Source organism: Ochotona curzoniae, unplaced genomic scaffold, assembly GCF_017591425.1.
Source record: "Ochotona curzoniae isolate NIBS_2020 unplaced genomic scaffold, NIBS_Ocur_1.0 contig_3819, whole genome shotgun sequence".
Taxonomy (NCBI): domain Eukaryota; kingdom Metazoa; phylum Chordata; class Mammalia; order Lagomorpha; family Ochotonidae; genus Ochotona; species Ochotona curzoniae.
This window is the reverse complement of record NW_024466004.1, coordinates 53,606,794-53,633,570: the sequence shown is the minus strand read 5'-3', so window position 1 is coordinate 53,633,570 and position 26,777 is coordinate 53,606,794. Positions and strand designations below refer to the sequence as shown.

General features: G+C 48.4%; 1 protein-coding gene across 1 annotated transcript in view; it reads left to right on the top strand.

The window, feature by feature from the left end:
* Window positions 1–5,524: 5,524 nt before the first annotated feature.
* The window catches only part of LOC121158785 (prolyl endopeptidase), a 119,829-nt gene continuing 98,576 nt past the window's right edge, over window positions 5,525–26,777 (top strand). The window contains exons 1-2 of the mRNA XM_040983833.1: window positions 5,525–5,734; window positions 12,166–12,240. Of these exons, the coding sequence (XP_040839767.1) occupies window positions 5,690–5,734; window positions 12,166–12,240 (120 nt within the window). The 5' untranslated portion in view covers window positions 5,525–5,689. The remainder of the gene's footprint in view (window positions 5,735–12,165; window positions 12,241–26,777) is intronic.

The following is a 26,777-nucleotide window of genomic DNA, read 5'->3' as shown; positions in this document are numbered from 1 at the left end:
GGGAAAGAGGGAGAGAGGGAAACAGAGAGAGAGAGAGAGAGAGAGAGAGAGAAATCCAGGTCTCCCACATGGGCGAGAGGGACCCAGATGTTTGAGCCTTCATCTGCTGCCTGCTAGAGTGTCATTAGCAGAGGGCTGGATTGGAAGTAGCGGAGTCAGGACTCAAACCAGGCACTCTGACCTGGGATTGGGCATCCTATGCAGCGATTTAATGGCTACACCATTGCTCACCCTCAGCCCTGTCCTTTTCTTCCAGTACTCAATGCAACCAAGCAAAAATAGAGAAGGGGCAAGAGGTAGAAGCCTTGATTCCACAGTATGCTTCCAGACGTGTCACATTATCTTTTTAATCATATGCCTATATGATAGAGGATATTGTAAGGCAATAGTAATAGTTCTGAAAACTTCAGATTTAAGAGTTTATCATGGACTGCAAACTTATCAATGACACACAAAGCCAAACATGCCCTTGTGAATGGCTTGAATACAGAAGAAAATTATGAATAAAGTCCTTTCAATGGTTAGACACTGTCCACCCAATCTTAACTTCAACTTGTCCATGAGGTACAGACAGGGGCTGGCATTGTGGCAGAGCAGGCTAAACTGTCACCTGTCACCTGTCAGCTCCCCAAATGGGCATTGGTTCAAATTCTGGATGCCCTACTTCCCATCCAGCTCTCTGGTAATGTGTCTGAGAAAGCAAGAGAGGATGGCTCAGTAGCTCAGGCCCCTGAACCCACGTGGAAGACCTGGAAAACTCCGAGCTAATGACTCCAGGCTAGTACAACCCCAGCGTCTGTCGCCCTTTGAAGAATGAACCAGTAGATGGAAGATTTCTTTTTCTTTCTATAGGTACTTCTTTTTAAATAGGTACAAAAATTTGCTTTTTAAGACAGAAATATACAGATAGCAGTCTCCTGGGACACTTCCATTTTTAAAAAAAATATGTGTTTTGTTTATTTGACAGTCTGTAACATACAAACAGAGAGAGAGAGAGAGAGAGAGAAATCTCTCTCTACTGGCTCACTGCCCAAATGGCTCTGTCAGGAGCCAGGACTCCCTCTGCATGTCCTGTATGAGTGGCAGGGGTCCAAGTACCTGGGCCACCTTCCTCTACCTTCCGATTAACAGGAAGCTGTGCCGGAGTCCAGCTGCAGCTGAGTTCGGAGCTTGAGAAGGGTGCATGGAGTCGGCGATAAAGAAAGACACAGACACTGTCACTTGGTGCCTTCTTGCTTTTTTTGCTCAAGAAAAAGCTGTCCTTCTTATTAGACACATCACAAGCCTCTGCACAAACGTTTGATTTTTTTTATCTTTAACTTTAGAACTAAGACAGCATGCACAGATGTTCAATTACTTTTTACTTCATGGTCAACCAAGTGCTCTTAAAGATAATTCTGTAAGTTACTATAATCAATTTCTTTAAAGCAAGCCGTTATTCATTCTTCAGAAGTAGCCACTAGGTGACAGCCAGAACTCCAAGGTCAAGGCACAGATGGTTGCCTACTAATCAGTAAAACATTCCTACTACATTTTATTTTCACAACTTATTTATCACTTAATGGGAGAAATACATCAAAAGAGAAAAGAAACAAAGATCTAAGACAAAAAGTTTCAAATATTAAATCCCCCTACAACTGCAGGCTCTACAACCTCATAAAAAATCAAATAATAATCAAAAGTATATCTCTATGATGTTAATAAAATTGCCCTATATTTCCTCTAGTTAAAAAATTATGAAATAGGTTAAAACAGCTACATTTTCAATGCTCCAAAGAAACTGCAAAGACAGACTAGCCTTTGAGATAACAATAATTATATTTATTGCCATCGCAGTTTCAGCTGTCACTCCCATCATTTGCATTAATATTTAGGACATTTATCAAGCCCTTTTCCAGAAGGTGTGCTACATGTCTGGGCCAGATTCTGAGGCAATGGTTAAGTACCCAATAAAGTGTCCAGAAATGGCACGGGCTTAATTGTGCTCCTGTGTGTAAATTGTCAAAGGCCCACTCACCAAGACATTATCAGAAACATTAACTCTCAAGCTCTTATCGGTTGCAAAATCCATCTCACAGGGGCAAACAACAATGCCTCAATGGATTACAGAATTCTTAGTGGGGTGCTTGAGTGTCGGTGCAAAAAGGAGGGGGGGTGAAACAGTGTCAAGGTGGTCAGGGAGAAATCTGCCGGGCCCTGCCAAACAGCTGGAAGTTCCCCCCGGCCCTGCCAAGCAGGGGAGCTGTTCTCTTCACACCTTCGTATCACCCACACCTACTGCACAGACCCCAGCAGAGCTGGATTGGAAGCAGATCATCTGGGACTTAAACGGGTTCCTGTATGGGATGTCAGTGTCACAGGCTGTAGCCTAATCCACTGCGCCACAACACCAGGCCAATCCTGGCCTCACCATTATCAATCCTATTTAATAATTAGTTTTGAGATTTCTATAGATCCACTGTAGCTCTCATTTATGACCAAAGATCAGTTAGCATTCTCTGAGACCTATTGACCCAATTGCTGCAATTTATAGATTAAAAGCAGTGAGACTGTAGTATACCAGTATGCTATACTAGCATAGTCCAGTGATACTGTAGTCAGTCAGTTAAATACTAGGCCTAAAAGAGAACCTTACTCTTATTCTAGGTGCTCTTCCCTAATGTGAATCTTTGGGGAATTGTAGTCTGAAATCGCTGTTTCCTACCAACTCGGCAGTAGGCTAACTTGGCTGCCTGAAAACTGGAGTCAAAGGATGGGTTAGACTCTGAGTCTAACCCAGTCTCTGAGAGCTGCGAATAAGATGGCACCCTGGGCAGGTGCAGCCATTTGACCATTAAAAAGATACTCCTTCCTCCAGGTAATTGCAGCCAGAGCCTGACAACTGGAGGGTGGGGTGTGTGAAATAAACTGCACCCTTCCTGACACTCTGGCTGAGCCTGCTGTGCAGTTACCAGAAGCCTGATCTCAAAGACTGTGTGGGTAGGGTTGAGGCATCCGCAAAGTGTGGGCCTCCTTCAGGGGTGGTTCTGCCGGATGGAGTGGGGCACCACACCTAGGATCAGGCCCAGAGGAAAGGGTGAACACCTGTTTGTCCCACACTCCTAAGGGTGCTGCGAATGAGGTGTTCCAGGACACAGCCTGAGTTCTCGGGGTCCGGGCCACACTTTCCTTTCTGTTAGAGCAGTGCTCCAAGTGCTCCCCAGTGTATTCTGGAGGTGGTACTTCCATTTCTGTGATGATTCAAATGCATGCGTTCTCTTCATTTTCTGTGACTGGGTCAACTTTGTAGTCAACAGATGAATGGCTGTGTGATAACTTTGGAGAAACTCCTTCAAAGATGCGTAAGTCCCCTTCCTTCGTCTGTGAAGTGGTACTTGTGATAAAGCTTACAAGAGACGGCACATACCAAGTATCTGACAAACTCAGGAAGCAGGCTGGTATGGTCAGTGAGAAAGGAATGGAGCTCACTTCCTTTCCACTTCACCTCCTTGCAGTTGCACATGGTCTATCTGGTGGCCCGTGACATTCTGCGGGTCATGTCCAAACTTGCAGTTTTGGCGACCTAGGGAAGTGAGACTCCAGGAGCTGTCTGGAAGGGAACAGTGGAGGGAGGCTGCGGTTTGAGTTGTTCTGAATTGAATAACACAAATCCTGCCAAGTGGGCATTCTAAGGAAGTTCTCATCTATGAGAAAGGAGACCATCGGTGGCTTCAGAATCAGTGTTAGCACGAGAGGACTTGAGTTTGAATCCTGGCACCATTTTACACTTCACCCCCCATTTTTTTCTTAACTATTTGTGAAGCCCCGGGTATGTCAGCCCCAGATTTCTTCAACTATAAAAGCAATCCTAGTTTTCTCTTTAAGATTTATTGTACTCATTTGAAAGGTAGAGTGACAGAAAGGCAGAAAGACTTCTTCCACCTGCTGGTTCACTCCCCAATGGCAGCAACAGCCAGAACTCCATCCAGCTCTCACAAGGGAGACAGGGTCCAGCCTCTGCAGCTCTCCCAGGTGCATTAGTGGGGGGCTGGATTGGAATCAGCTGGGTCTGAATTGGACCTGGTACTCCAATGCCATTGGAGGTAGGTGAAAAAACCATATGGCTATGTCATAATGTCAGTCCACTAATACTAGTTCTTATCCAAGGCAGTTCAAAAAACACAATTTCCTGGTACCTAAAAATCATAATTACTAGTACTATTATTATTGGAACTACTGTTCCTAAGTGATTATTCTAGAACTGTGCACGAGGGGCATAGGAGGTGGGTCCAAGCGTGGCAGCACCCCTGGGGCAGGTTCCAGCCAGGAGGAGGGCACAGGATGGTGACTGGAGTCGGGAGTGCTGCTGGGGTGCAGCACAGGGGGCCAAACCTCCCACATGTATTTAACCAGCATCAATACTGTGAGTGTCCCCAGACCTGAGGGTTTGGGGACAGAAGCATGGGAACTGATGCAGACGGTCACGATCAAACATCCCACCTAGAGTAAAAAGGCTAGACAACGGGAGAGGCGTGGCATTGGGACAGTAACACACAAGCAACTTTATGCCCAGGTGACCAGTGTTGACCACATTCACTGGGAATTCAGGATGTGAAGCACTTCCTGGCCACGCCCATGCCCTCTTCCAGGACTTGGGAGAAGTTAGTGACAGGAAACACATGCATGGGAGCAGTGATGGTGGGCTCCAAAAGCTTTCTGCACGAAGCCAGACCAGGATACACACCATCGCTGGGGCTAAGTAAATGCAGCTACTGCGCTGAGGGGGGTTTGAAGTCTAGCACCTTGTCTGGTTACATTTTTTCCCCCTCACAGGATCAAGAGCAAGTGCTCCGGAAGCACACATGTAATGCAGGAAGAGAAGGGAAGAACCGACACGTGGAATAGATTATCCTAGATGGGTTCCAGCTCTCCCCACTTAAGTCCCTCTCAAACAACGAATCTCCAATAAGGGCTCATGCATTGTCCTTCAAATTCAAGTGCCCTTCTTAATCAGGATGCCGGCCCACCTAGTGTCCACTAGGGGTGCTGCGGCGAGAGGAGAAGCGTCGCCTTCGGGGTCCTTAAGACCCCGGTCCCTTGTTCCCTCTGAGGTCCGGAGTCCCGGCCCGTGGAAATTGGGTCATCCCAAGTCCTCACAGCTCCCACGGCTGGGGAGGCGCAAGGTCTCCGTTGGCCAGCCTAGCCCAGCCCAGCCACCCAAAGGCTGGAGAAGCTGGGAGAATCGGCTCCATGAGGTTCATTCGCCAGGCCCGTGGCCGTGGCCAAGCTGTGCGCGGGGGACCCTCGGCGCCGGCCACGGGCGGGATCGGCGGCCGGGCGGAGGACCGGGACGCCCGCGGCGTGCTCCTCCGAGCGCCCGGTGGGCGCGGGCACGGCCGGCGCTCCTGCAGAGGGAGCTGTGCGCCGGGCCTGGCGCACGCACGGCGCCGCCCGCTCCCTCTTGCCGCCGCTGGGCCCGCCCGCCGGGGAGGGGCTCCCGGCCTCGTCGACAGCTGCTTCCTGCTTGCCCGCACAGCCTCGCCGCCACGCTGCGGGTCGGGTCGTGCAAGCCCTGAGCGAGAGCCGCCTGCAGCCGCCGCCGCCCGCTCGCCGTCTCGGCCCGCCGTCCCCGCTCTCCATCCAGGGCCTGCTCGCGTCCTCTCTCGGAATCCGCGCCCTCTCGCTCTGCCCCCCTCTGCCAGTCCCAGCCATGCCGTCCTTCCAGTACCCCGACGTGCACCGCGATGAGACGGCGGTGAGTACCCGGCCGCCTTCCCGCCCGTGCCGCGCCTGCCTGGCCAGCCCTGCCCGGGGCGCGTGGCTCCGCAGCCCCTCTGGCCCGCAGCCCCGCGCCCCTCCCGGCCCTTCCCCCTCGGCCTTTGTTTGCGAGGAGCCGGGCGGGGGGCGCGGGGCTCCTCCCGAGCGGGGGAGGGGAGGGTCCCGGCAGGCGGGCGCTGTGCGTGTGCGGGCGGAGCCCTGTGGTGTGCGGCGCTAAAATCAGTGAGGTCAAGAGCAGACGCCAGGTAGGCAGGGGCGTCTTAAGGGAGAAGACGGGAGGTGTCCTTGCTTCTCGTGGAAATATGGTGGTAGGAGAAAGTGTACGCTGGGTGTGTGTGATGATGGTGATGAGGCAAAACGGGAAAACAAAGGCAAAGTTTTCAAACTTAACCATCTTCAAGTCCTTGAGAGTTTGAAGTTCATTCATTCGTGCTGAACGCGCCGGCTCTTGCGGGTGTCTGGGCGTTGGTTGCCAGGGGTGCGGAGAGGCATGCGTGGGGGAGGCGGAGCAGGGGCCCTGCAGGGTGACCGCTGGTGGGGTAAGTTTTCTTGAACCAGAGGAGGAGTGGAGAGTGGCTAAGAGGAAGGGAGAAGGCAGGGGCCCCTCCGGAATGACTGCCCCAGCGGCAGAGTTAACCATTAAGCTAAACTGGAGAGGCTCTCCAGCTGTTACGTGTTGAGGTCCAGCCTGTGGAATTCTGGGCAGAGATTGGCATTTCAAATACTGGACTGATTCCAGATGTTTGGCCCTGATTCTCTCTGCAGAGAGCCAGAGTTCTCAGATTGCTTGAAACAGACTCAGAATAGAAACGTTCTCTCCTGATTGCCGCCCCCTCACCCCCACCCTACACCCCCATTATGGAGGCCACATGCACGCTTGCAAGTCTCTTTAAAGTGCCTCTCACTCTGGGGCGGAGGGTGCGCCCTGATGAGTATTTGGGGGTAAAGGGTTGTTGCAGCTGAAAACCTGCAGGTGGCCTGGTGTCTTGGACCACTGCTGTCTGGTGACCTTGTTTTGCTTATTAGATTTGCCCTGCCAACCCGATGCCATATTCCTGTGGCTCCAGGGGTACTTGGTTGATTTCGAAGGATCCTGTTAGAGTGGAAAGGACTGAAGGTGGAAGTAGGCCGAGTGCTGGTTCTGCTGTGTGCTGGGCTGGTGACCCCTGACCTTCGCTCAGGTGTGGACTCTTATGAGGTCACTGGCTTCAGCTGTCCTCCTGTGTCATCGGTGAGCTTACTCACAAGGTAGGTTAGCTTCCCAACTTTAGGCCTAGGAAGATGTGTGACAGCCTCGGTTCTGGCTCTGGCTCTTGAGTTTCTTAGGGTTTTCAGGATAGAATAAAAATATAATGAACCAGGTAAGGGCTGGTGCAGTGGCTCAACAGGTTAATTCTCTACCTGCAAGCGCCAGCATCCCATATGGGCGCCATTTGGGTCCTGGCTGCTCTACTTCCCATCCAGCTGCCACCTTAAGGCTTGGGAAGGTAGTGGATGGTGGCCCCCAGCTTTGAGACCCTGCATCTAGGAGACCCAGAAGTTCCTGGCTGCTGGCTGCTGGCTCCGGATCTGCTGAGCTGCAGCCATTGCGGCCTTTTAGGAAGATGGCCTAAACTAGCACATGGAAGAGCTTCCTGTCTCTCCTCTGTAAACCTGTCTTTCCAATAAAAATAAAAAGGTTTTAAAAAATATGATAACTACCCTGTGACTTGGTGAGTGCAACATTAGGTAGATTTTTATTTTTTGTTGTTTTTCGCTAAGGTGGCTGAGGTTTCCAACTTTGGATAGTTTGTCTTTTTTTTTTTTTTAATTTTAAGATCTGCTTATTTGAAAGGCCGAGTTGTAGAGAGGAGGCCGTGAGAGAGGGAATGCTTCCATCTGCTGGTTCACTTCCCAAATGGCCAGGCTGACGCCAGGAGCCAGGGGCTTCTTGCTGTCTTCTACATGGGGTGCAGAGGCTGAAGCGCCTGGGCCATCTTCCTGGGGCTGCTTTCCCAGGCACATTAACAGGGTGCCGGATCGGGAGCAGAGCATCTGGTACTCCAAGTGGCATACGGGATCCAGCCGCTGTTTGTCTCTGTTTTACAATTGTCGGGGATTTTATGAAGAGATCTAAAAGATTATTAACTCAGTTGCAGATAATTAACTCAGATGCACATAACTGTGCTTTTTTTGAAAAGATTATTTAATTATTTTTATTGGAAAGTCAGCTATACAGAGAGGAGGAGAGACGAAGAGGAAGATCCTCCTTCTATTGATTCACTCCCCAAGCATCCACAGTGGCCAGAGCTGAGCCGATCCGGAGCCAGGAGCCTGGAGCCTCTTCCTGATCTCCCATGCCGGTGCAGGGTCCCAAGGCTTTGATCTGTCCTCTGCTACTTTCCCAGGCCACAAGCAGGGAGCTGTATGGGAAGCAGGGCTGCTGGAATTAGAACCCGCACCCCTGTGGGATCCTGACATGTGCAAGGCGAGGACTTTAACCACTAGGCTACCGAGCCAGGCCCACATACTGTGCTTTTTAGAAGTCATGCTAACCCTAAGCCTTGTGGCCAAGGCAGTGGAGTTCTGGTCCGGCCCCAGTCCTCTTCTGTGGCTGCCACAGTGGACTAACCCCAGCCCTCGTGATCTACAAGAGCCATCTTTTTCTTGCATCAGGGTTCTGGTTACTAAGCCTTGGGTTTGTTTGGCTTATGCATTTGCTCAAATCATAGCCTTTGATTACTTCCCGGTGGGGATGTTACTGTGACACCTGTGCTGGAGAATGCTGTGTGCGCATGCTCCCTCCTTTTCCCTGGCGCAGTCTTCAGCCGTGTGCTCAGCACTTTGCTGCCAAGCTGGGAGTGTTGGAACATGAATCCCCTTGGGTGGATTTCTTCCCCTCTGAGCAGTGTCATTGTGCATCCTCCGAGCGGGGCTCTTGTCAGGAAATCCAGCCTGGGAGAGGTGTGAGCAGAGGGCACAGAGCTGGGCCGGCCTGGTTTCCATCAGGGGCTGGAGATGGGAGTTGAACCTGGGAATTGACTGGTTAGATAAGGGAGGATGCGCCTTCGAGGGGCCTGAGTGACAAAGAAGTACTAGTGGCACAGGCCTCCGTGGCAGAAGGGCCACTGTGAGTAGGCCACCTTCCCTGGTTGGACAAGCTTGCACAGCGCTGGGCGGAGAAGCAGAGCCAGGTTTGGTGGGGTCCTGCCTGCTGTGTGGGTGAGTCTACAGGTTATTGTTAGGGCACTAGGCAGGCTGGGGATCAGTGCAGATAAAGTGTGGCGTGGTCCAGTACCTTATCAAGGGGCTTTATTGTCAAGTTTCTTGGGGGAAATAAGGAATGGCTCACATATCTCAGTCAGATAGAAGAATTGGATAGACAGAATTGTGTAGTATGTAACTTGCTTTCAAAGCAAATGGTGCTGAGCCCATCCCACCTGAGTGGTATGTTCCCTTAAATTGAATTGTGGCAGGGAAGGTTGCGGCTCCTGGGGTTGTCCGATGGAATCTGTTTCTTGTCTTGGTTAAACATGCTGATCTGTGTCTGTTCTCGGCTTCCTGTTGATGGCAGTGCCAGATCTGGGGAGGTTTGGCTGTTTGCTCAGTGGTAGGCCCCATTCAGGAGGCAGCTTGGTGTATGCGGCGCTGGGTCCTGAGGCAGAGTTCGGCTGTACACCTGATCTTTTACACCTGCAAAGTGCATGGGCTTTGGGATGAACTCCAGATGGGTTACAGTCCTGCTGCTATTGCCTTTCAGATCCTTGTTGATTGCTGTAACGCACTCCGGCTTCACTTTCCTTACCTACCAGAAAGTGTCGGTGATAACCCTGCAGTGAGAATCAGATGAATTAATTTGGGTGAGGTGGAAAGCATAGTGTTTAACTCACGGCAATCTGTGAGTCAATAGAAAATCTGTTGGCCTTTACCACTATTCACTTACTTTAAGATTTGTGGAAAAGGCTGAGCCACACAGGTCTTCTATCAGCTGGCTAACTCCTCAAATGGCCAAAAAGGCCAGGCGAAAGCCAGGAGCCTGGAACTCTGGGTCTTCCACTGAGGTGGCAGGGGCTCAACCGCTTGGGCCATTCTGGGCTTTCCAAGGAGTGTTAGGGAACTGGATCACAAATGTAACAACAGCATCTGGGACTTGAACTGGTAACCCAGCATGGGCTGCTGGTGTCACAAGCAGTGGTTTAACCCACTGTGCCACAGAGCTGGCCCCGACTTCTGATCACATTTTGTCCTCTAACATAGGAGTGTCAACTGCTGTTACTGTGTGATGGACGGTCAATGAGTATGCTTCACTTTGAGTTCACCCAGCACTCAGCAACAGCTGTGCTGCGTTACATAATTAGTATGATTTCCAGTCTCTGTTTCCCACTTCCTCGAGAAAAGTTAAAGTGTCTGGAGATGCCTGGGTTCTAGTAAGCTCACGATCCAGGAGCGTTTTTCAGGGGTCTGGTCTGCCTTCACTGAGGAATAGCTGGGGACAGTGGTTGACTGGCTCTGAACTTGGGAGGCCCAGGAAGCTTGTTGCCTTATGTTGTGCTCACCATTCCTCCTCGGAATGTTGATGTGGGAAGAAGGTTTTTATGTTAAGCATGTTTAGTAACTATTGCAAGGTGTGTAAAGTGTAAACGACTGGTGGAAGCGAGGGAAAGATGAGCAGCTTTCAATAAGCGGTGACAGCTCAAATTGAGGGTGGCAAGGACTGACAGTAGATTCATGAAGATGCTGCAGGAGAGGATTTGTTCTGTTATTTTGTTACTTACCGTCTCCTCCTCCCTCCTTCCCTCCCTCCCTTAAAGATTATCTGTTTATTTGAGAGAGAAAGAGAGTGAGTGGGCAAGCATACTTATATCTGTTTGCCACAAATGCCCAGAACTTCATGCAGGTCTCCCACGTGGGCAGCGGGGCCCACGTACTTGGCCATTGGCTGTTGGATTCCCACGTGCATTTCTGGGAAACTGGATTGGAACCTGTGGAGTGGGGACTTGAACCAGTCCCTATATGGGATGCCAGCACCACAGGTGGCAATTTTACTTGCTGTATCCCAACACTAGCCCAAGACATTCTTTTTCTGGAAGAGCATTTGTGCTGCTCTGAGAGTGGTGTGTGCCTTGTGGTATTACAGAGCAAAGCCAGGTGACCCATACTGAGCTGAGCTCGGAGGGTCCTCCCCGCAGCCTCGTGCAAGGTGCCCCTGCTGAAAAGGCAGGGTTGCTCAGAGACTGGTTCATCGGATTAACCTGGGTGGTGTGGAGTGGTGTGGTCTGGTGCAGTTTTGTTACCTACAGTCACCTGCATAGAGAGGATAAGTGGGTGCTGATTTGTTTTTTTTTTTTTTTTGTGAAGCATTAAAGGAGGCATTTCATTGGCATCCAGGAGAGCCGGAGAGGGGCTGTCATTGTAGAGGGGTTCTTCCATTGCCTCTCAGTCAGCTGTTCAGGATCGTTATCCCACACAAAAGGGACTTGCTTTTGTGGCAGTGGACACCTCGAGGCAAAGCTGGTCGCATGTTGCAGTGCCAGGGAGCTGGTCCTGCTGCTCTGAGCCATGGCACGTGGCCCAGCACACTCGCCACGATGCCTCAGCCCTGTGCCCCTCTCACGTGCCCATTGCACACCATCGCTCTGGACTTCGGTCTGGGTAGCGTGTTTTTAGGTATCTGTAGTGTAACGGCCAACTCCTGTTTGGGGTCCTACGAGCAGAGTGTGTTCCTCCTCTGACCCTTCATCTCTCTGGTGAGGAAAGAGGAAGCAGAGCAGGAAGCTAAGGCCAGACCACCTAGGTGAAGATAAGCCTCTGGCGTCACTCCCTGGGGGTGCTGGCAAACACATGGCAGAAAATGAGTCCCCTTTTTTTACAGTCTATGGTTTATATAACACAAGGCCAAGGGAAGGGTTTGGGCATCTGTGCTCTAGCTGAGCTGCCAAGATGGGGGGAGAGCTTGGGCTAGATCCGTTGATCCTTGGAGATAGCGATATTGGCTGGCAAGGGTTTGGGGCGAGGCTGTGCTGGGGGCAGAGCTGGAAGGGAGAGAGCTTGGGAGAACCCAAGCTGATGGCTGGATTCTATGGACAGTGATGCATCCGGTGGAGGAGGCAGGGTAGGGCCAATCAAGATAGGACGGGGCTGTGCTGGCTGTGCTGGGAAGTGGAGGCCTGCTTGCTGTCATGTAGGTAAGAGGCCAAAACACATCTAAGGCTTTTGTCACAGCTCTCTCATTTCTTCCCTGTCTGTCTCGACACCTTTAAGGACCTGCCGACTCGGCTTCCTTGGGCAGCCTGGGCCAATGTGTTACTAGTAAGCCAGCCAGTGCTTTTTTGTGTGTCCCTTTTCTGTTTCTCTGTCATCGTCCCAAAGTGCTCATTTTAATTGCAGTCAGATATGATATTATCTAATGGCTTCTTCTCTATTTTGCAGGTGCAGGATTATCATGGGCATAAAATTTGCGACCCTTACGCCTGGCTTGAGGACCCGGATAGTGAGCAAACGAAGGTAATATGAATTTCTGGTTAGAGATAGTCACTTCGGCATCTGGGTGCTGAATTCCAAATACTGGTTACGATAGCGTTTCCTTCCTGGTGTCTCTGGTAGGGGCACTCCTGTTCATACCATCACTTTTTTTTTCTTTTTAATCTAATGATTTATCAGAAGAAAGAAAAGCAGGTTGAGTCCCAAGGGAAACACCTCATTACTGTCTTGAATGGTGTGTGTGGCTCATAGCGATACCAAACAACCAGCTATTTGAAATGGAAATATTGGAAAGAAAGGAAGCTGATTTTTAGCAGAAAAGTGATGAGAAGAGAAAATTGGCCCATTTCTTTAGGAAAGAAAATCTTACGTATCCAATAGCAGGTCTTGATTGAATGCTTATGCTGGATTACTTAGGGCTTTATTTTATTCATGGAAGAACTTTCTTATATTGGTTCAAAGTTAGAGGATGGAAGAGAGAATTTTCTGCTCTAAGAGTATTAAGCTCCTCTCTTCTTGTGGAGAAATGCTTAGTATTTCCAGGGCCTACGGAAAGTCTCCTTGGGTGAATGAAGCTTCCCCAGTGCCCTGGCTGATCAGTACTTTTCTTTCTCTGGGTGTGTGCTGCTTGTGGCCGATGGATGCCTTATGTAGTTAAGTGAGCGTACTGTAGTGGAAGACTAGTCCTTCTCAAATTCACTTAGACGCTGTCCTACATGTTACTTAGTAATGTAAGAACATCTATATGCAGTTTGTTTTTCTAAACTCTTTTTTTGAAAAAATATTTCTTTTTATTTGTAAGAGTTACAGAGAAAGGAAAGATGGAGAGTTCATCCATCTGTTGGTTCACCCCCCAGATGACTACATGTTGCAGGGCTGGGCTTGGCGGAAAGCCAGGAGGCCAGAACTTTATCCAGGTCTCTCACATGGATGCCAGGGACTGAGCACTTGGGTCTTACTCCGCTGCTTTATCAGAGATAGAACAGCCAGGGCTCAAACTACCACTCCTGTGGGACACTGACGTCACACATGGCAGCTTAACCCAATGTGCCACAACACAGGCCCCACCTATACAGCTTCTAATATATCCACCACTGCTGAGATGCTGTTGAGCCAAAGTACTTTCTGTATATATATAAAAAAGTTTCATGCATTGAGTAGATTCCCAGTGCAGCCTCTATAGCCTGTCTTAGCTCTTCTGGTGCTCTGATGCCGATAGACAGGGCTACTTTTTGCCAGAAAGTGTCTCTCTCTCTCATGTGGAGTTGACATTCTCCCCTTGTGTATCTGCCTGCCTGACAGAGGGAGTAGTGGGCAGAGCTGAGCTGGGGCTCTCTGGTGTACAGAGGGGCAGCAGGAGGAGATAGTTCCTCCTGGAGTGAATCCTTTGCTATCCATCTCTCGCACTGACTAGTCGGCCACCCCTCATCTTTGAATAGTGCACACTGCCATTCTGAGATTTTTCTCACAGCCTTTATCACTGTCCGCAACCCTATACTCTCTCCTTCAATTCAAAAAAGGTGGAAGTCTCCTGAGTAAGAGCAATTGATGCTTGGGTTTTGTTTTTCTCTTAAGCACTGGGTTATAGAGTCCAGTGTGAGACTCAGCTGAGTGTTGTTTTAGGGTCAGCGAAGGTTTTCTCTACAGATGGGGCTGGGAGGAGCTGGGAGCAGGTGGAGGGGTAGCCTCTTCAACCCTTTCCCTGCCGCCTTTGACCTTCAGCAGCCACACAGGGCTGAGCTAAGACACAGGGCTTGAGCTGCCTCCTGGGAAGAACACACTGAGAGGAGGCTGAGCTTGGGGTAAACCACCCCCTGGGACAATGTGTGGTCCTTTTTATTTGTGTGTGTGAGGCATTGGATGCAGCCCGGGTGTCTTCAGCCTTTGATAGTGAATGAGTGATTCGGCAGAGTCAAGCTGACATACCTTTGATGTGTTGCAGTGTTAACTTGCTGTTCCTGAGGTGGTAATGGCTGGTTTGGTGGAGGCGAAGCTTCCAATTAGTGGCTGGAGCTTTGCTGATTAGTGATTTGACAGTCGCGGCTTCTTAGAGGCTGGTGCCGCTGCTGTATACTTTGTTGTGGTGACGGAGTGCATGTGTTGGATGGCTGTTGTATACCAGGTCCTATTCCAGGAACTTTGGGTGCCCTCTTGCATTCAATTCTCATGCTCTGAAATAGGTTAAGAAATTGAAGTACTTGACTGATTACGTGATTTGTCTGTGGACACTTAGTAATAAAGTCAGGTGGCTAGGTGGTTTTCAACTTCACTGGAAAAACTGAGTAAAGTTTTTAATAGCTTTGGAGATGCGGGTCCAGAAATTTCTTCCTGTTTGCCAGGATGTTTGGTGCGTGCAGCGTCTGGACTCCATGCCATCCCTACTCCCACCGCAGTCTGACCCACAGCCTGACTCAGGTGCGGGCTGTGCTTGCCATGCCTTCCCGAGCCATTGTTCATACATAGCTGTCTCATCACTGAGTAGCCATATTGTTGACATTGCTGGCTTATTTTCTGTTATTGAATGGGTTAAATTTTGGTCTCAGATGAAAGAAGTATGGTGTGTGTGTGTGTTTTAAAGATTGTTTTAAATTTATTTGAAAGGCAAAGTTAGAAAGAGAGAGGTATCTTCATCCTCTGGTTTACTCCCCAGACTGCCACACTACCTGAGGCTGGGCCAAGCCGAAGCCAGTAGCAAAACTTGCTGGCGATCTCCCATGTGGTGCAGGGACCCGAACACGTAGGCTGTCCTCTGCTGCTTTCCTTGCAACTAGGAGAGCCTAGTTGCAAGTGGAGCAGCTAGAGCTTGAACCAGTAGCCTGTATGAGGTGCCAGCGCTGCAGGCAGTGACTTCATTTGCTTTGCCACAGGCACCAGCCCCAAGGCTTGTTTTTCTAATGAGCAGAGAAACGGCATACAGCAAACATTGTCTCCTTGTAATTATGAACAAGCGTATCTGTAGAGTGTATCAGTCATTCCTTGGTGTAAAATGGAAGATCTTTACAAAGTATTCAAAAGCAGAGAATGCTGTTTGTTATAGTCTCAATAAAAAACAGCCGGGAAATATTTATAGTTCCTTTTATGGGAAGATCCGAAATGCCATCTGTAGGACTTTGGTTTCATCTAGTATTTTGTCTAGGTTATCCAGTTCTGACAGTACCTGGCACTTTGGACTAATTTTTTTTAAAAAGGCTATCAAAATAGATCTACTATCTATAATGTTCTAAAAGTCATGGGGGGAGCAGAGGTTGGGGGCTGGATTTTGAGGCATACATACCCTGCTTTCCTAGCGAATGTTCTGGACTGTGGGTTACATGCAACTCCACGGATCTGCAGAAGCATGTCCTCTGCCATTGACAAAGTACCAGAGATGTTTGCAAAGCAGAAACAGCAGCTCATGCCTGGTGAATGTGTAATGCACGTGTGAGTGTATTCTAGAAAACCCTAGGAGAAGCAACTGAGAACTCACTAGAATGAAAGATTTGGTAATGTGACTGGGTACAGAGTGTCAAGTGGCTGTACTTGAGCATTCCACCAATAGTGAAAAAAGGGACCCATTTGGCAACAAGAACAAGCTCATGAACATCAAGAAGCAATGTGAAGCCTACTAGGACAGTAGTCATGTTACTGAAGTGCAGAGAACTGGAGAAGGGCTACCTTGGGCTGGTGTAATAAAGAAAAATGGAAAAATAACCATTTTCCACAACAGTGAAGTCATTAAGTGTGTCTGCTTGATGAAATAGTGTGAATCTGAACACGTTGGGCTGTACAGATGGCTTGTAACATGGAAAAATGCTGGGGGGGGGTGGATTACTGGGAGAATTCAAGATCACAGGCTCCAAATGATCCCACTGTAGAAATACTTGGATGAAATCTATTCTGGGAGCACCAGTGTAAAAATGCCAGCTAACACCCGGTGTAAGGTGAAGGAAGAACTCTGGGTTACAAACCCATGGAGAGCAAAGCTTTTGAAGCATGTAAACCATGGTGAATTCTCACAGGCTGTCAATGGGACAGCAGGATAACCAGGGGCAGTTTTAACACAGAATGGACCGAAAGATGCTTGCAGTCCCTCAAAGTGATTGGAAGTCGAGGTGCGGGTGGTTCCAACAATCGGTCAGTCCCTGCCTGTCTATCAGCAGGCATTTCCAGGTAGTAGCAGGACATTTCCTGACGTTTGGATGGCGCAATCCCCTGGCCTGCTGATGGCAAGCACGTGCTGTTCCACCAGGCTGCTTTGGGCTGACCTTGGCCTGTGTACTCCTGACTTCATGATCGTCTCCGCCGTCAGTGTCCCTCTACACTAGGCATCTGTTTCCGGTGCAAAGAAACCAGCATACCTCACCCCCATTGCCTTGGCTCTCCAAGGCATCTTTGCCAGGGAGCTTCCTCACCATCTGGCGAGGGATATCCGTTTATTGGGGAACTTATAGGCCTAAATAGTATTAGAAAAGGGGGAAGGTAGAGGGGATGTCTGGACAGTATTCTTATAAATGCTTATCTCTCCAGACCCTCCAGCCAAGTCACGGTCAAGTTCCTTATGTGTGGCTGGAAGCTGAGCCTCAGGTCACGGGCAGTAGACCTTGACTCAGTGAACACAAAAGCCACAAAAGCTAGCAGTTAGACTAAAAGCTGTGCCTCCTCTCTCTTACTATGTCTCCACCCTCAAGTTCAGTTGTTACTGAAGGAGAGAAAGAATTTGTCTTTCAAGGGACAGCCGCTGTGTAATTAATTTTCAAGTTTGTTTTTTACGGAAATTGTTTTGCGGTATTCCCATGAACATGAGCTGTGCATGTATATGTAATAACGGTGTGTGTGAGAGACAGAGAGAGAGAGAACGAGAACGAATTTCCCTGGGCAGTGAGAAGAATGATAGCTCCCTTTCCTCTGTGGACCCTAAAAGGAGAACTCTTAACAGAGGGCATGTTTGTTCCTTCCTACACAGATGGTAAACTTAGGTTTTTTTTCCCAAGACGATCCAGGGAATCTATGCTAAGGCCTCATCCCCTTTACCCTGCTGCAGAGAGGCTGTGAAAAGTAGAGTGAGTAGAATTCCTCTAGTCTTGCAGGGTGAGAAACCTGGAAGGCAGCGTCTTCCCCCATCCCAGCACTGTTGCATTGCTTTGCAGGTAAGATGGAATTTTCTTTTAAAGGTTTGTTTGTTTGGAAGGCAGGTGACAGTGAGAATAAAGATCTTCCATCTGCTGACTCATTCCCTCAGTGGCTACAACAACCCGGTGCCGGGCCAGGCCAGCATCAGGAAGCAGCAACTCTCTCCAGGACTCTCGTGGGTGACAGGAGCCCAGACACTTTAGAAGGGAGAAGTATCAGAAGCACATTTTCAGGTTTCCTAACGCCTGGAACTTAAACCAGGCATTGAAATATGAGATGTGAGCCTCTCAAGCTGTGGCTTAACTCACTGCACCGCAGTGCCTGCCCTAACATTAAATCTTTTTATTTCTTATTTTTATTTTTATTGGAAAGTCAAATATACAGAGAGGAGGAGAGACAGAGAGGAAGATCTTCCATCTGATAATTCACTCCCCAAGTGGCTGCAACAGCTAGAGCTGAGCCGATTTGAAGCCAGGAACCAGGAGCTTTTTCTGGGTCTCCCACACGGGCGCAGGGTCCCAAGGCTTTGGTCCACCCTCGTCTGCTTTCCCAGGCCACAAGCAGGAGCTGGATAGAAGCGGGGCCTCTGGAATTAGAACCAGGGCCAGTATGGGATCCCATCGCTTGCAAAGTGAGGACTTTAGCCACTAGGCTACTGTGGTCGGGCCAAGATTTGAATCTTGAAGGACTTGTGGTAATCTCTAGGATAGTTCAGTGTCTTTGGATTTCTGTATAGAATTTGTAATGTAACGGAAATAGGGAGACGCCTGCTTTCCCTGCTGCCATTCTTTCGCTATCTGAAATCAGTATTGATTTGTTTTTGGTTGGTTTGCTTACTTCTCTTTTTTCCTTTTTTTAACGATCATTTTCTAAAGGCTGTTCTTGTGTAATATACTGTTATAGCTAGGACATTTGCTTCTGTTATTAAGATTTATTTTTATTGGAAAGGCGGAGTTTCAGAGACAGAAATCTGCTATCCATTGGTTCATTCCCCAAATGGCCACAATAGGTGGAAGTGAACAGATCCAAAGCCAGGAGCCAGAAGTTTCTTCTGGTTCTCCCATATAGGTGCAAGACCCTGAGGACTTGAGCCATCCTCCACTGCTTTTCCAGGCCATAAGAGAGCGCTGGTTCCAAAGTGGAGCTTCTGGATTCAAACTGGCACTCCTAGGGGATGCTGGTGCTACAGGTGGAGGCTTACATGAGCACACTTCTTGCTTTTCTTTAACCTTAGAGCATCTGGCATGAAGAGTTTTTGCTTTCTTCTGATATTAGTCTGGCCCGATTCTGTCTGGACCCTGTGTTTGCCCTAGCGTGGAATGGCAGCCAACCTCAGGAAGGACTTGGAAGGAGCTGGTTGAATAGGGATTCCTTTGCCTGGTTGCTTCTGATTGCATCCTCCTCAGGCCACCGAAGGCATCCTTGTGGGGCTGAAGAAGAACGTGAAAGAAGCAGCTGGCTGCTAGAACTTGCAGCACCACAAAGGCTAGCTGTTTATCTGTGAGCTGAGCTAGCGCAGCTAAAGCTTGCTGTTGGGAAAGAGAAGACTCAGTCCTTAGAAGGTCAGGGACTGGCTTTGGTTTCTGATGGTCTTGGGAAATCACACAGCCTGGGAATGGCCTCCTGGTGGAGAGTTCCTTCCTCCTGTGAGCTATCCAACATTTCAGCTCTAGCGGGATGCTTCGTAGAAGTTGTAGCCCCCGGTCTCCTGTTTCCTTGTCTTCCTTCCTCGCAGCCAGCTGCCTCTTCTGGGATTCTTAAGCAGGAAAAAGAGTAAAGCCCTATTCATTCATTTAGCTCTGAGGTGTTAGAAACCTTAGGTGAAAATTCACGTTATGTACCCAGCCAAGAAACAGAACTCTGCACTGGTGAGGGTGTGATGCCCCTGGGGCATTGCTACTTTTAGGTAGGGGGCTACAGACCTTCTCCTTGTGCCCTGATTGCTGAAGCACAAGGTGGAGCTTCAGAGCTCCTACCTCTTTTCAATATTCATCCACAAAACTAAGGCAGGTTTTCTTTTTGGATTCTGAGTTTTTGACAAAGCAAGAGATTACGAGCATTACTTTTCTTTTTCTTCCTTTTTTTCCAGTGGACCTGTGAGCTGTAAGCATGGTCTCTGTGCTAAGTTGTGGCGATGAAACTAGGACAGAGCACTTCAGAGCTGCTTGGTAGCATCCCTTCTAATTGGCTCCTTGCGAGGCTCTATGGCAGGGCAGGCTCGGGAAATGCTCTCCCACCTATTTCTGAACATTGCATGCATGTGAGGATCTGGGTTCAGAATTGCAGCTTGACGTCATTCCTGCTTTGATGGATGGAGACTGTAATCTGTAGATAGAATACCACGTATTCTTACAGCCCTGAGAGCGTCTTGGGTCATAAATGGTTCATAACCTCCCGTGAAATTACAGTTTGTAAAATATCCTTCTCATATCTCCACACTTGAAATACATGTTTAGGGAACAACTTCCTTTTGATCTTGGCTGCACTCATTAACAAAAGTACAAGGAAGCTGCTGGTCCCAGGCCACTCCCTTGCTTGTAAATAAGACTTACACTTTTCTTTTCCCATCTCCGTCCCCTAGCTGCATTCCTTTTTTTTTTTTTTTTTTGTTCAAACTACAGAAATTCATCCTGGCCGATTTAGCTTAAGAGGGAACCGATGGCAAAGGGCGTGAGGACAGCTCTTGCGATGGAGCAAGGGCCAGGCTTGGAATCAGCAGCACCCAGGTGCTGATGGAAGTGGAGTTGGGGATTGCCAGTTTTTAATCAGAGGCTGCTAATTGCATCCATGATCTGCAGTCCTCCGATGTGTCTGTCCCTTGTTCAAGTGACCACATTCCGGGAGAGTGATCTTGGTTGGCAGGTGCTGTTCCCTCAGCTGTGCTGTGGCAGTACCAGAAGAGCTCTGGGAGGGGTCATAGTCATCCTCTCAGGTGTCTGGAGTGGCAGGACAGTCCCACGGCCTTTCTCTGTCCCACTTGGAATAGACGGTGTTTAAGAAGCACTAGGGGCGCTGGCTGCTCAGATGCCATGTGGCCTGCTGGTCTCGTTCTCCCTCCTGTCTGCCTCTTGCTCCATTCCCAGCCCCTTCCTTTCCTTTTCCTCTTTTGTCCTAAGTTAACCTGCATGCCCGTGGTGCCAGGAGGGAGATCAAATGAGTGCAGATATGCTATCATACGTAGAATTTGTAGGCCTTGGTCTGTGCCAGGATGGGACTTACGTCTGCCTGGGAGGTCCAGAGATTGGAGATGGCCAAGTTCATGCACATGAACCTGCTGGGGGGCAAGTGCTGAGAGGAAGCTGAACCACGTATCTTGAGCAGAGGCTAGGACCCTAGCCCCATTGCAGAAGAACGTGCCCCAAACCACTGATGAGGTGCTCCAAGTGTCTGTGCCTTCCACATACTGCAGTCTTTGCCCACAGCTAAGCTACTAAGCGTTCAAGTCAGCAGTTCATGCTTTTTCTATGAAAAATACTGACATCACATTGCAGTATTTCTGGAACTTAAGAACAAGCAACTAAAGAACTAAGATGATGCTGACTTCTTCCACAAACACACACATGTATCCTTTCCGTTATTTCTCCATGCTTAGGTGCAGAGAAAACCAGTTTGCATTCTATTCTGCCAGGCCCCAGAGAGAACTTCTTCACTTAACAAAGTCACCAGGGACACCAGTGAAGACACAGGGGCCTGAGCTCCACTTCTGGAGGATCAGGTTTCAGTAGAAATCTGTGATCCTACCCCACCCACCAGACAATTCTTAGGATGCAGGAAGCTTGGGGAAGCTACTCTAGAAAATATTTAGACATTCACAAATGGTAATAATCTTTGGTTTCTAGGGCCCATTTTTGGTAACTCCCAGGTAGGGGTCGAAGTTTGAGTTGGTGCCTTGTTATTGTTGACTGTGTCTTTGCAAATTAAAGAGACAGTGGTTTGGATTCTGTTTTACTTTACTGAGGAAAATGATGGCACATGTCATAATGAAGACTCCTGGGTGGTATTTGGTACAGCAGTGAGGTGGCCTCTTGAAATGCCTGCATCCCATGTGAAAGGTCTGAGTTCCCAGACCTTAGTTCTTGCTAATGCTTGCCTTGGGAGGCAGCAGGTGAGGACTGAGTACTTGGATCTCTGCCACCTACCAGACCTGGGTGAAGTCCTGGGCTTCTATCTTTGATCTGGTTTAGCAGTGGCTGTTGCAGGCATTTGGATAGTGAACTAGCTGGTAACAAACCTTTCTCTGTCTCTTCATGGTTTAAGTAAAATAAATTAAGCTTTTAAAGAATGACTTCTGGGATTCTCTTGGAGGTTCTGACCATGTAAGTCAGCTGTTACCATCCGTGGGCCATCACATCACTTCCAGAGGAATGTTCTAAGAAGTGCGCTGTTAGTTGATGTCCATCACGGAGTGTATCAACAAGAGCTGCAGCAACTAAGACATCACGAGGTGACAGAGTTTATGGGACTGTGGCATCTGCAGTCTTGGACTGAAACATCATTACACAGCATGTGACTGTAATTGTCTAGAGCTCTGCTTCTACCCCAGACAGTCTTGCCCCGGGCCAGGCACCTGTTGCCACTGAGCCTTTGTCTTCCTTCTTCTAGACTTGTTGTTTCTACCGAAATGCCCTCCAGCAGCTAAAAAAGGCCTTGTGAAGATCTTAGAACTTGCTCATTTCTTGGAAGGCAGTCATGAAGACAGGGTGCAGGACATGTTTCAATCTTAATTAGATGTACCACCTTGGCTGTATTTTGAGTTTCTAGACATTGATTTTTCTGAGTTGCAATTTGGAGAAAACCAACCTTCTAGAGTTGTGAATTTTGAATGATGCAGTTTTTCAGTCCTTGAGCACAGAGTACAGCAAATACTCAAAAATGCCACCATTGTGCTTATTGCTCAGCACTTTAAAAGGCATAGAATTACTGCGCCATCATTCCTGGAAAGACCAGATCTTTAGAGCTAACTGGGTGCTCTCTCCCACCATCCTCTTTTGTTCTGACTCTGGTCAGTCTTTTTCTTTTTGGATTCGCTGTTGTCATATACATTTCTTAGAAAGGTGTGCATTCTACTGAAATCTAATGGGTACTAAAATCAGAGCAAAGGAATAAAACTCTAGCATTGCACAGCTTAATGTGCTTCATGATAGCTTAATATGTTTTTAGAAGCAAATAGAAGCAACTCCAAAGCTCCGATCATGAAATAATATCAGGGAGGAAGGGACGTGTTGACCCTAATGTGTTCATTTGGGACACATTGTGTTTGTGGATTGAAATGTCACATGATAGCTTGTAAAATATATGCAGTTATTGTTATTAAAAAAACAGAAGCCGATCCTATTGGTATGTGTTGTGTACCTGGATGGAAACATCACACTCTACCTCATAAATTTGTATAATTGCTAGCTAAAATATTTTGCAATGCTAAACTAAAATTTATTAGCATGATGTAATGTATATTGTTCCCTTACAGGGATTTTCTTCTGCCTTTGGCTATATTTGTTTACCGTTTTGATTTCCAAGTACGTGTGACTTGTCTGCCTCAGACTTGGCTGGTTTAGCCAGAGCAATGGTGCATTTTTTTTTTCTTTTTTTGAAAAGTAATTATTGGGCTGGCGCAATAGCTTAGGCTCAGTCCCCTCCTTGCATCTATTGGGATCTTGTATTGGTGCCGGATCATGTCCTGGCTGCTCCGTTTCCCATTCAGCTCTCTGCTTGTAGCCTGGGAAAGCAGCAGAGGATGGCCCAAAGTGTTGGGTGGGACTGTGCATCTGCATGGGAGACCCAAAGGAAGATTCTGGTTTCGAATCAGCTTAGCTCCAGCCGCTGTGGCCACTTGGGGAGTGAATCGGTGGACAGATGATCTCACTATGTCTCTCCTCTCTGTACAGCTAAAAAATAAAATAAAAAAACTAAATCTAAAAGTACTTCTGTGACATCTTTGTTAATACTATTAATTATCTAGTTCATTTGACTTTTTTGTTTAAAACATTGTAATGCTTTATGCATGCTTAGTTTCATTTCACTTTCTGATTTAATGGTGACACATATGTAGTATAGGTGCCTTTGGCAGGCTTCGCACCAGCCACTGGCCAACTCCTGCTCTACCCACCTGTTTGTAGGCAGTCTCGCCTTGCTTATTAGAAAGCCAAGGCCTTTTTCAGGAGCCGTGTTAGGTCTCTGCTCAGTGCTGCCTGAAGCTGACCTCCTGTCAAAAAGAGGAGCTTCGTGACTCGCATGCTGGAATACAGCGTGTGTGTGTGGTTTTAGCACAGCCGGATGCCAGGTGTCATTAAAACTTGTCTGTCCGTATATGGCAAGTGACCCACTTTTCTCTGTTCATTTTATTTTCTAGACGCTTCTTATCCTGTGTCATAGTCATTACAATTTCAAATGCCATAAGTTTAGAGAATATTTTTTTTTTAAGATGTATTATTTACTTGAAAGGCAGAGGTCAGAGGGAAAGAGGTAGATCTTCCACCCACTGGTGTGTTCTCCAGACAACAGCCAGGGTTGGCCAGGCCAAAGCTAGGAGCCTGGAGATTTCTTCTGGGTCTCTCATTTGGTAGCAGAGAGCTAAGTTCTTGGGCCATTTCCCACTGTTTTCCCAAGTACATTAGTTGGGTCGGAACTGGAGCAGCCAGGACTCAAGACAGCACTCAGGGGAGTGCTGGCATCTGAGGCAGCAGCTTAACGCACTATGCCACAATGCCGACGCCAAAGATAACTTCCATCTTCCAGTGTTCATATCTGTCCCAGAAAAAGGATCCTGATCGTTTAGCTTTGTGGACTGCTTTGTGTGGATAAGCACTGGTGGGTCTGCTCTGTTTGTGAAAATGATAACAATTATAATTTATGATATTATAAATTATTACAGCAGAGGCAGACTGAGGAGGAATGCTAGTACCCGGCTCCTGACCGAGGATATACAATTGGCGGAGATGAGCTAGGTCGGGGAAGGAGGGGAGACTTCAGACTGCCTGAGGACATAACTGCCACTTTCCATAGCTGGCCCTATTATGTGAATGCAGGGCAGCCCCCCGCCCGGTGTCCCTCCTCATCACCGTATGGTCACTTCAGGATATGCCGTGCCCAAGCAGGGCACTCGCCCTCAGCTTTTCTCTGCACGCTCCTGAATTTGGTACTGCAGGGCTCAGCGAGCTGGCCCGCTATCAAATGGGTGTGACTCCATCTGCTGCGGCCTCGTCCTGCCTGGATATGGTGCCCAGCCCTGGATCCGGAGACAGGTGCTCTGATACGGCAAGAAAGGTCCCCTCCCCAGCTCTGTGAGTGCTCCCTCCCTCCTTCCCTCCCTCCCAGAGGTACCACAGCCAATATTTCTTTTTAAGCCACCTGTGAACTTCAGTATGTACTATTCTTACTTTTCTTGGTTTCTAAATAGCTTCGTCGTTTGCATTTCCTTGTTGATAGTTATTCCAAGGTGAATATGTGCATGTGTTTAATTTCTGTAGAGATAGGTTTGGATTTGAGGTATGTAAAGCATCTCTCCTTTTTTTTTAAAACACTTTTTAGATTTTATTTATTTACTTATTGGAAAAGCAGATCTACAGAGAGGAGGAGAGACGGAGAGAAAGATGTTCCATCCACTGGTTCACTCCCCATGTGGCCGCAACAGCCAGAGTTGAGCTGATCTGAAGCCAAAAGGTGGGAGCTTCTTCCAGGTCTCCACGATGGGTGCAGGGTCCCAAGGCCCAGGCCACAAGCAGGCAAGCAGGGAGTTAGAATGGAAGTGGAGCAGTCAGGACATGAACCGGCGTCCATATGGTATCCTGGCTTATGCAAGGCGAGGATTTAGCTACTAAGCTATTGTACCAGACTCTTTTTTAAAGATTATTTTTATTTGAAAGGCAGATTTTACAGAGAGAAGAAATGAGACTGAGAAAGGTGCCTTTCATCCAATGATTCACCTCCCAAACAGCTGCAACAGACAGAGCTGAGCTGATCTGAAGTTGGGAGCCAGGAACTTCTTCTGGGTTTCCCACATGGGTGCAGGGTCCCAAGGTTTGGGCCATCCTCTACTGCTTTCCCAGGCCATAAGCAGAAAGCTGGATCAGAAGTGGAACAGTGGGGACACGAACTGGCACCTGTATGCTAGTGCCACAAGCTGAGGATTAGTTTACTGTGCCACCATGCCAGCCTTTATCACCTCTCCTGTCAGGTTTCTTGTCAGTAGAGTATGTATCAGAGAACTGAGCCAGGAGAGGTTAAAATTTCAGGAATGAATGGGCTCCAACTGTTGAAAGCAAGGCTTCAGTCTGAGGTTGAAGTAAAGGTTTCTGAGTCCTAGTGTGTGCACAAGTTGATTTGCCGTTTCAAGGCAGGCCAAGAAGGTGGGAGGAGACCTAGACTTCGGTTGGCCATGACCCTAGGAGCCTACTGTGAGTTCTCCAACTGAGGGGCTTAGGGCCCTCACCAATCATGTCAGCCACGCCCCTAGTCTTTAGTTGCAGACTCTGTGGTATGACAAGCTTTTTCTTCTTGGAGTTGAATGTTCTTCAGTTGTCTGAAGTATTGCTCATTTAACATCCCATGAGTCCTGCAAGTTGAGAGGCAGCTTTTTTTTTTTTTCCCCCCAATAGAATTCTAAAATTAGCCTTTGAAAATGCATTATTCCACTCCTTTAGTTTCCATTTCTAAATGTGCCTCCTGGAAAGCAGGTGCATCTGGTTCTGTTTGGCCTGCCTGCTTCTGAGGTTCTCTGCCTGTCCTTCCATCGTAAGTGGTGCAGCCTCAGGGTTGAGCGGTGTACTCCTTGGCTGCTTTTCCCTGAGGGTCTCTGTCCCCTGAGAGTTGCTAAGTTTTGCTAACATGGGAGTGGACCCACGCGTGCCTTTCCACAGCCTCCAGGAGGCTCTCGCTTGCATGGGATTGAGGCCACCTGTCAGGTCTTGCTGGGACACCCCTCCCCTGCTCTCTTCAAAAACCCCCTGGTAGTGGCTTAATCTGGTCCTTGTGGTTGTTCCTTAGTGTTATCTGTCAGGCGCATTAGGAACCCTGGTATCACCCCCAAAGTCTGCGGTTGTTCAAGCTCTGGTTCCTTTTTAACGAGTGCCTGAGATGGGCCATTCAGGAAGGAAGGAGTTGATTTCCGCTCACAGGTTTGGGGATTCACAGTGTAAGACCAAGCGATGCTGTTGGGCAGCTGATGTGGATGGTGTAGAGCGTGTAGAAGCCGGGCCACGTGGCATGCACATCAGGAAGCTGACAAGAGGGAGCATGTTCTTCCTTCACTCCAGGTGCCTCTGTCCATGTTCATGTCAACCATCTTAGCCAGTTCAGGCGCTCCACCCTCAGGCACAAAAATTGGATCAGGCCTTCACTTAACCCACCAACCGTTTATCCTGAGACAAAGACTTGGGCCATTGTAGGACATGGAAATTGTTATCCAGTCCCCAGCTGTGCTGTAGGATTTGCATATAACCCAGGCATATCCTCTG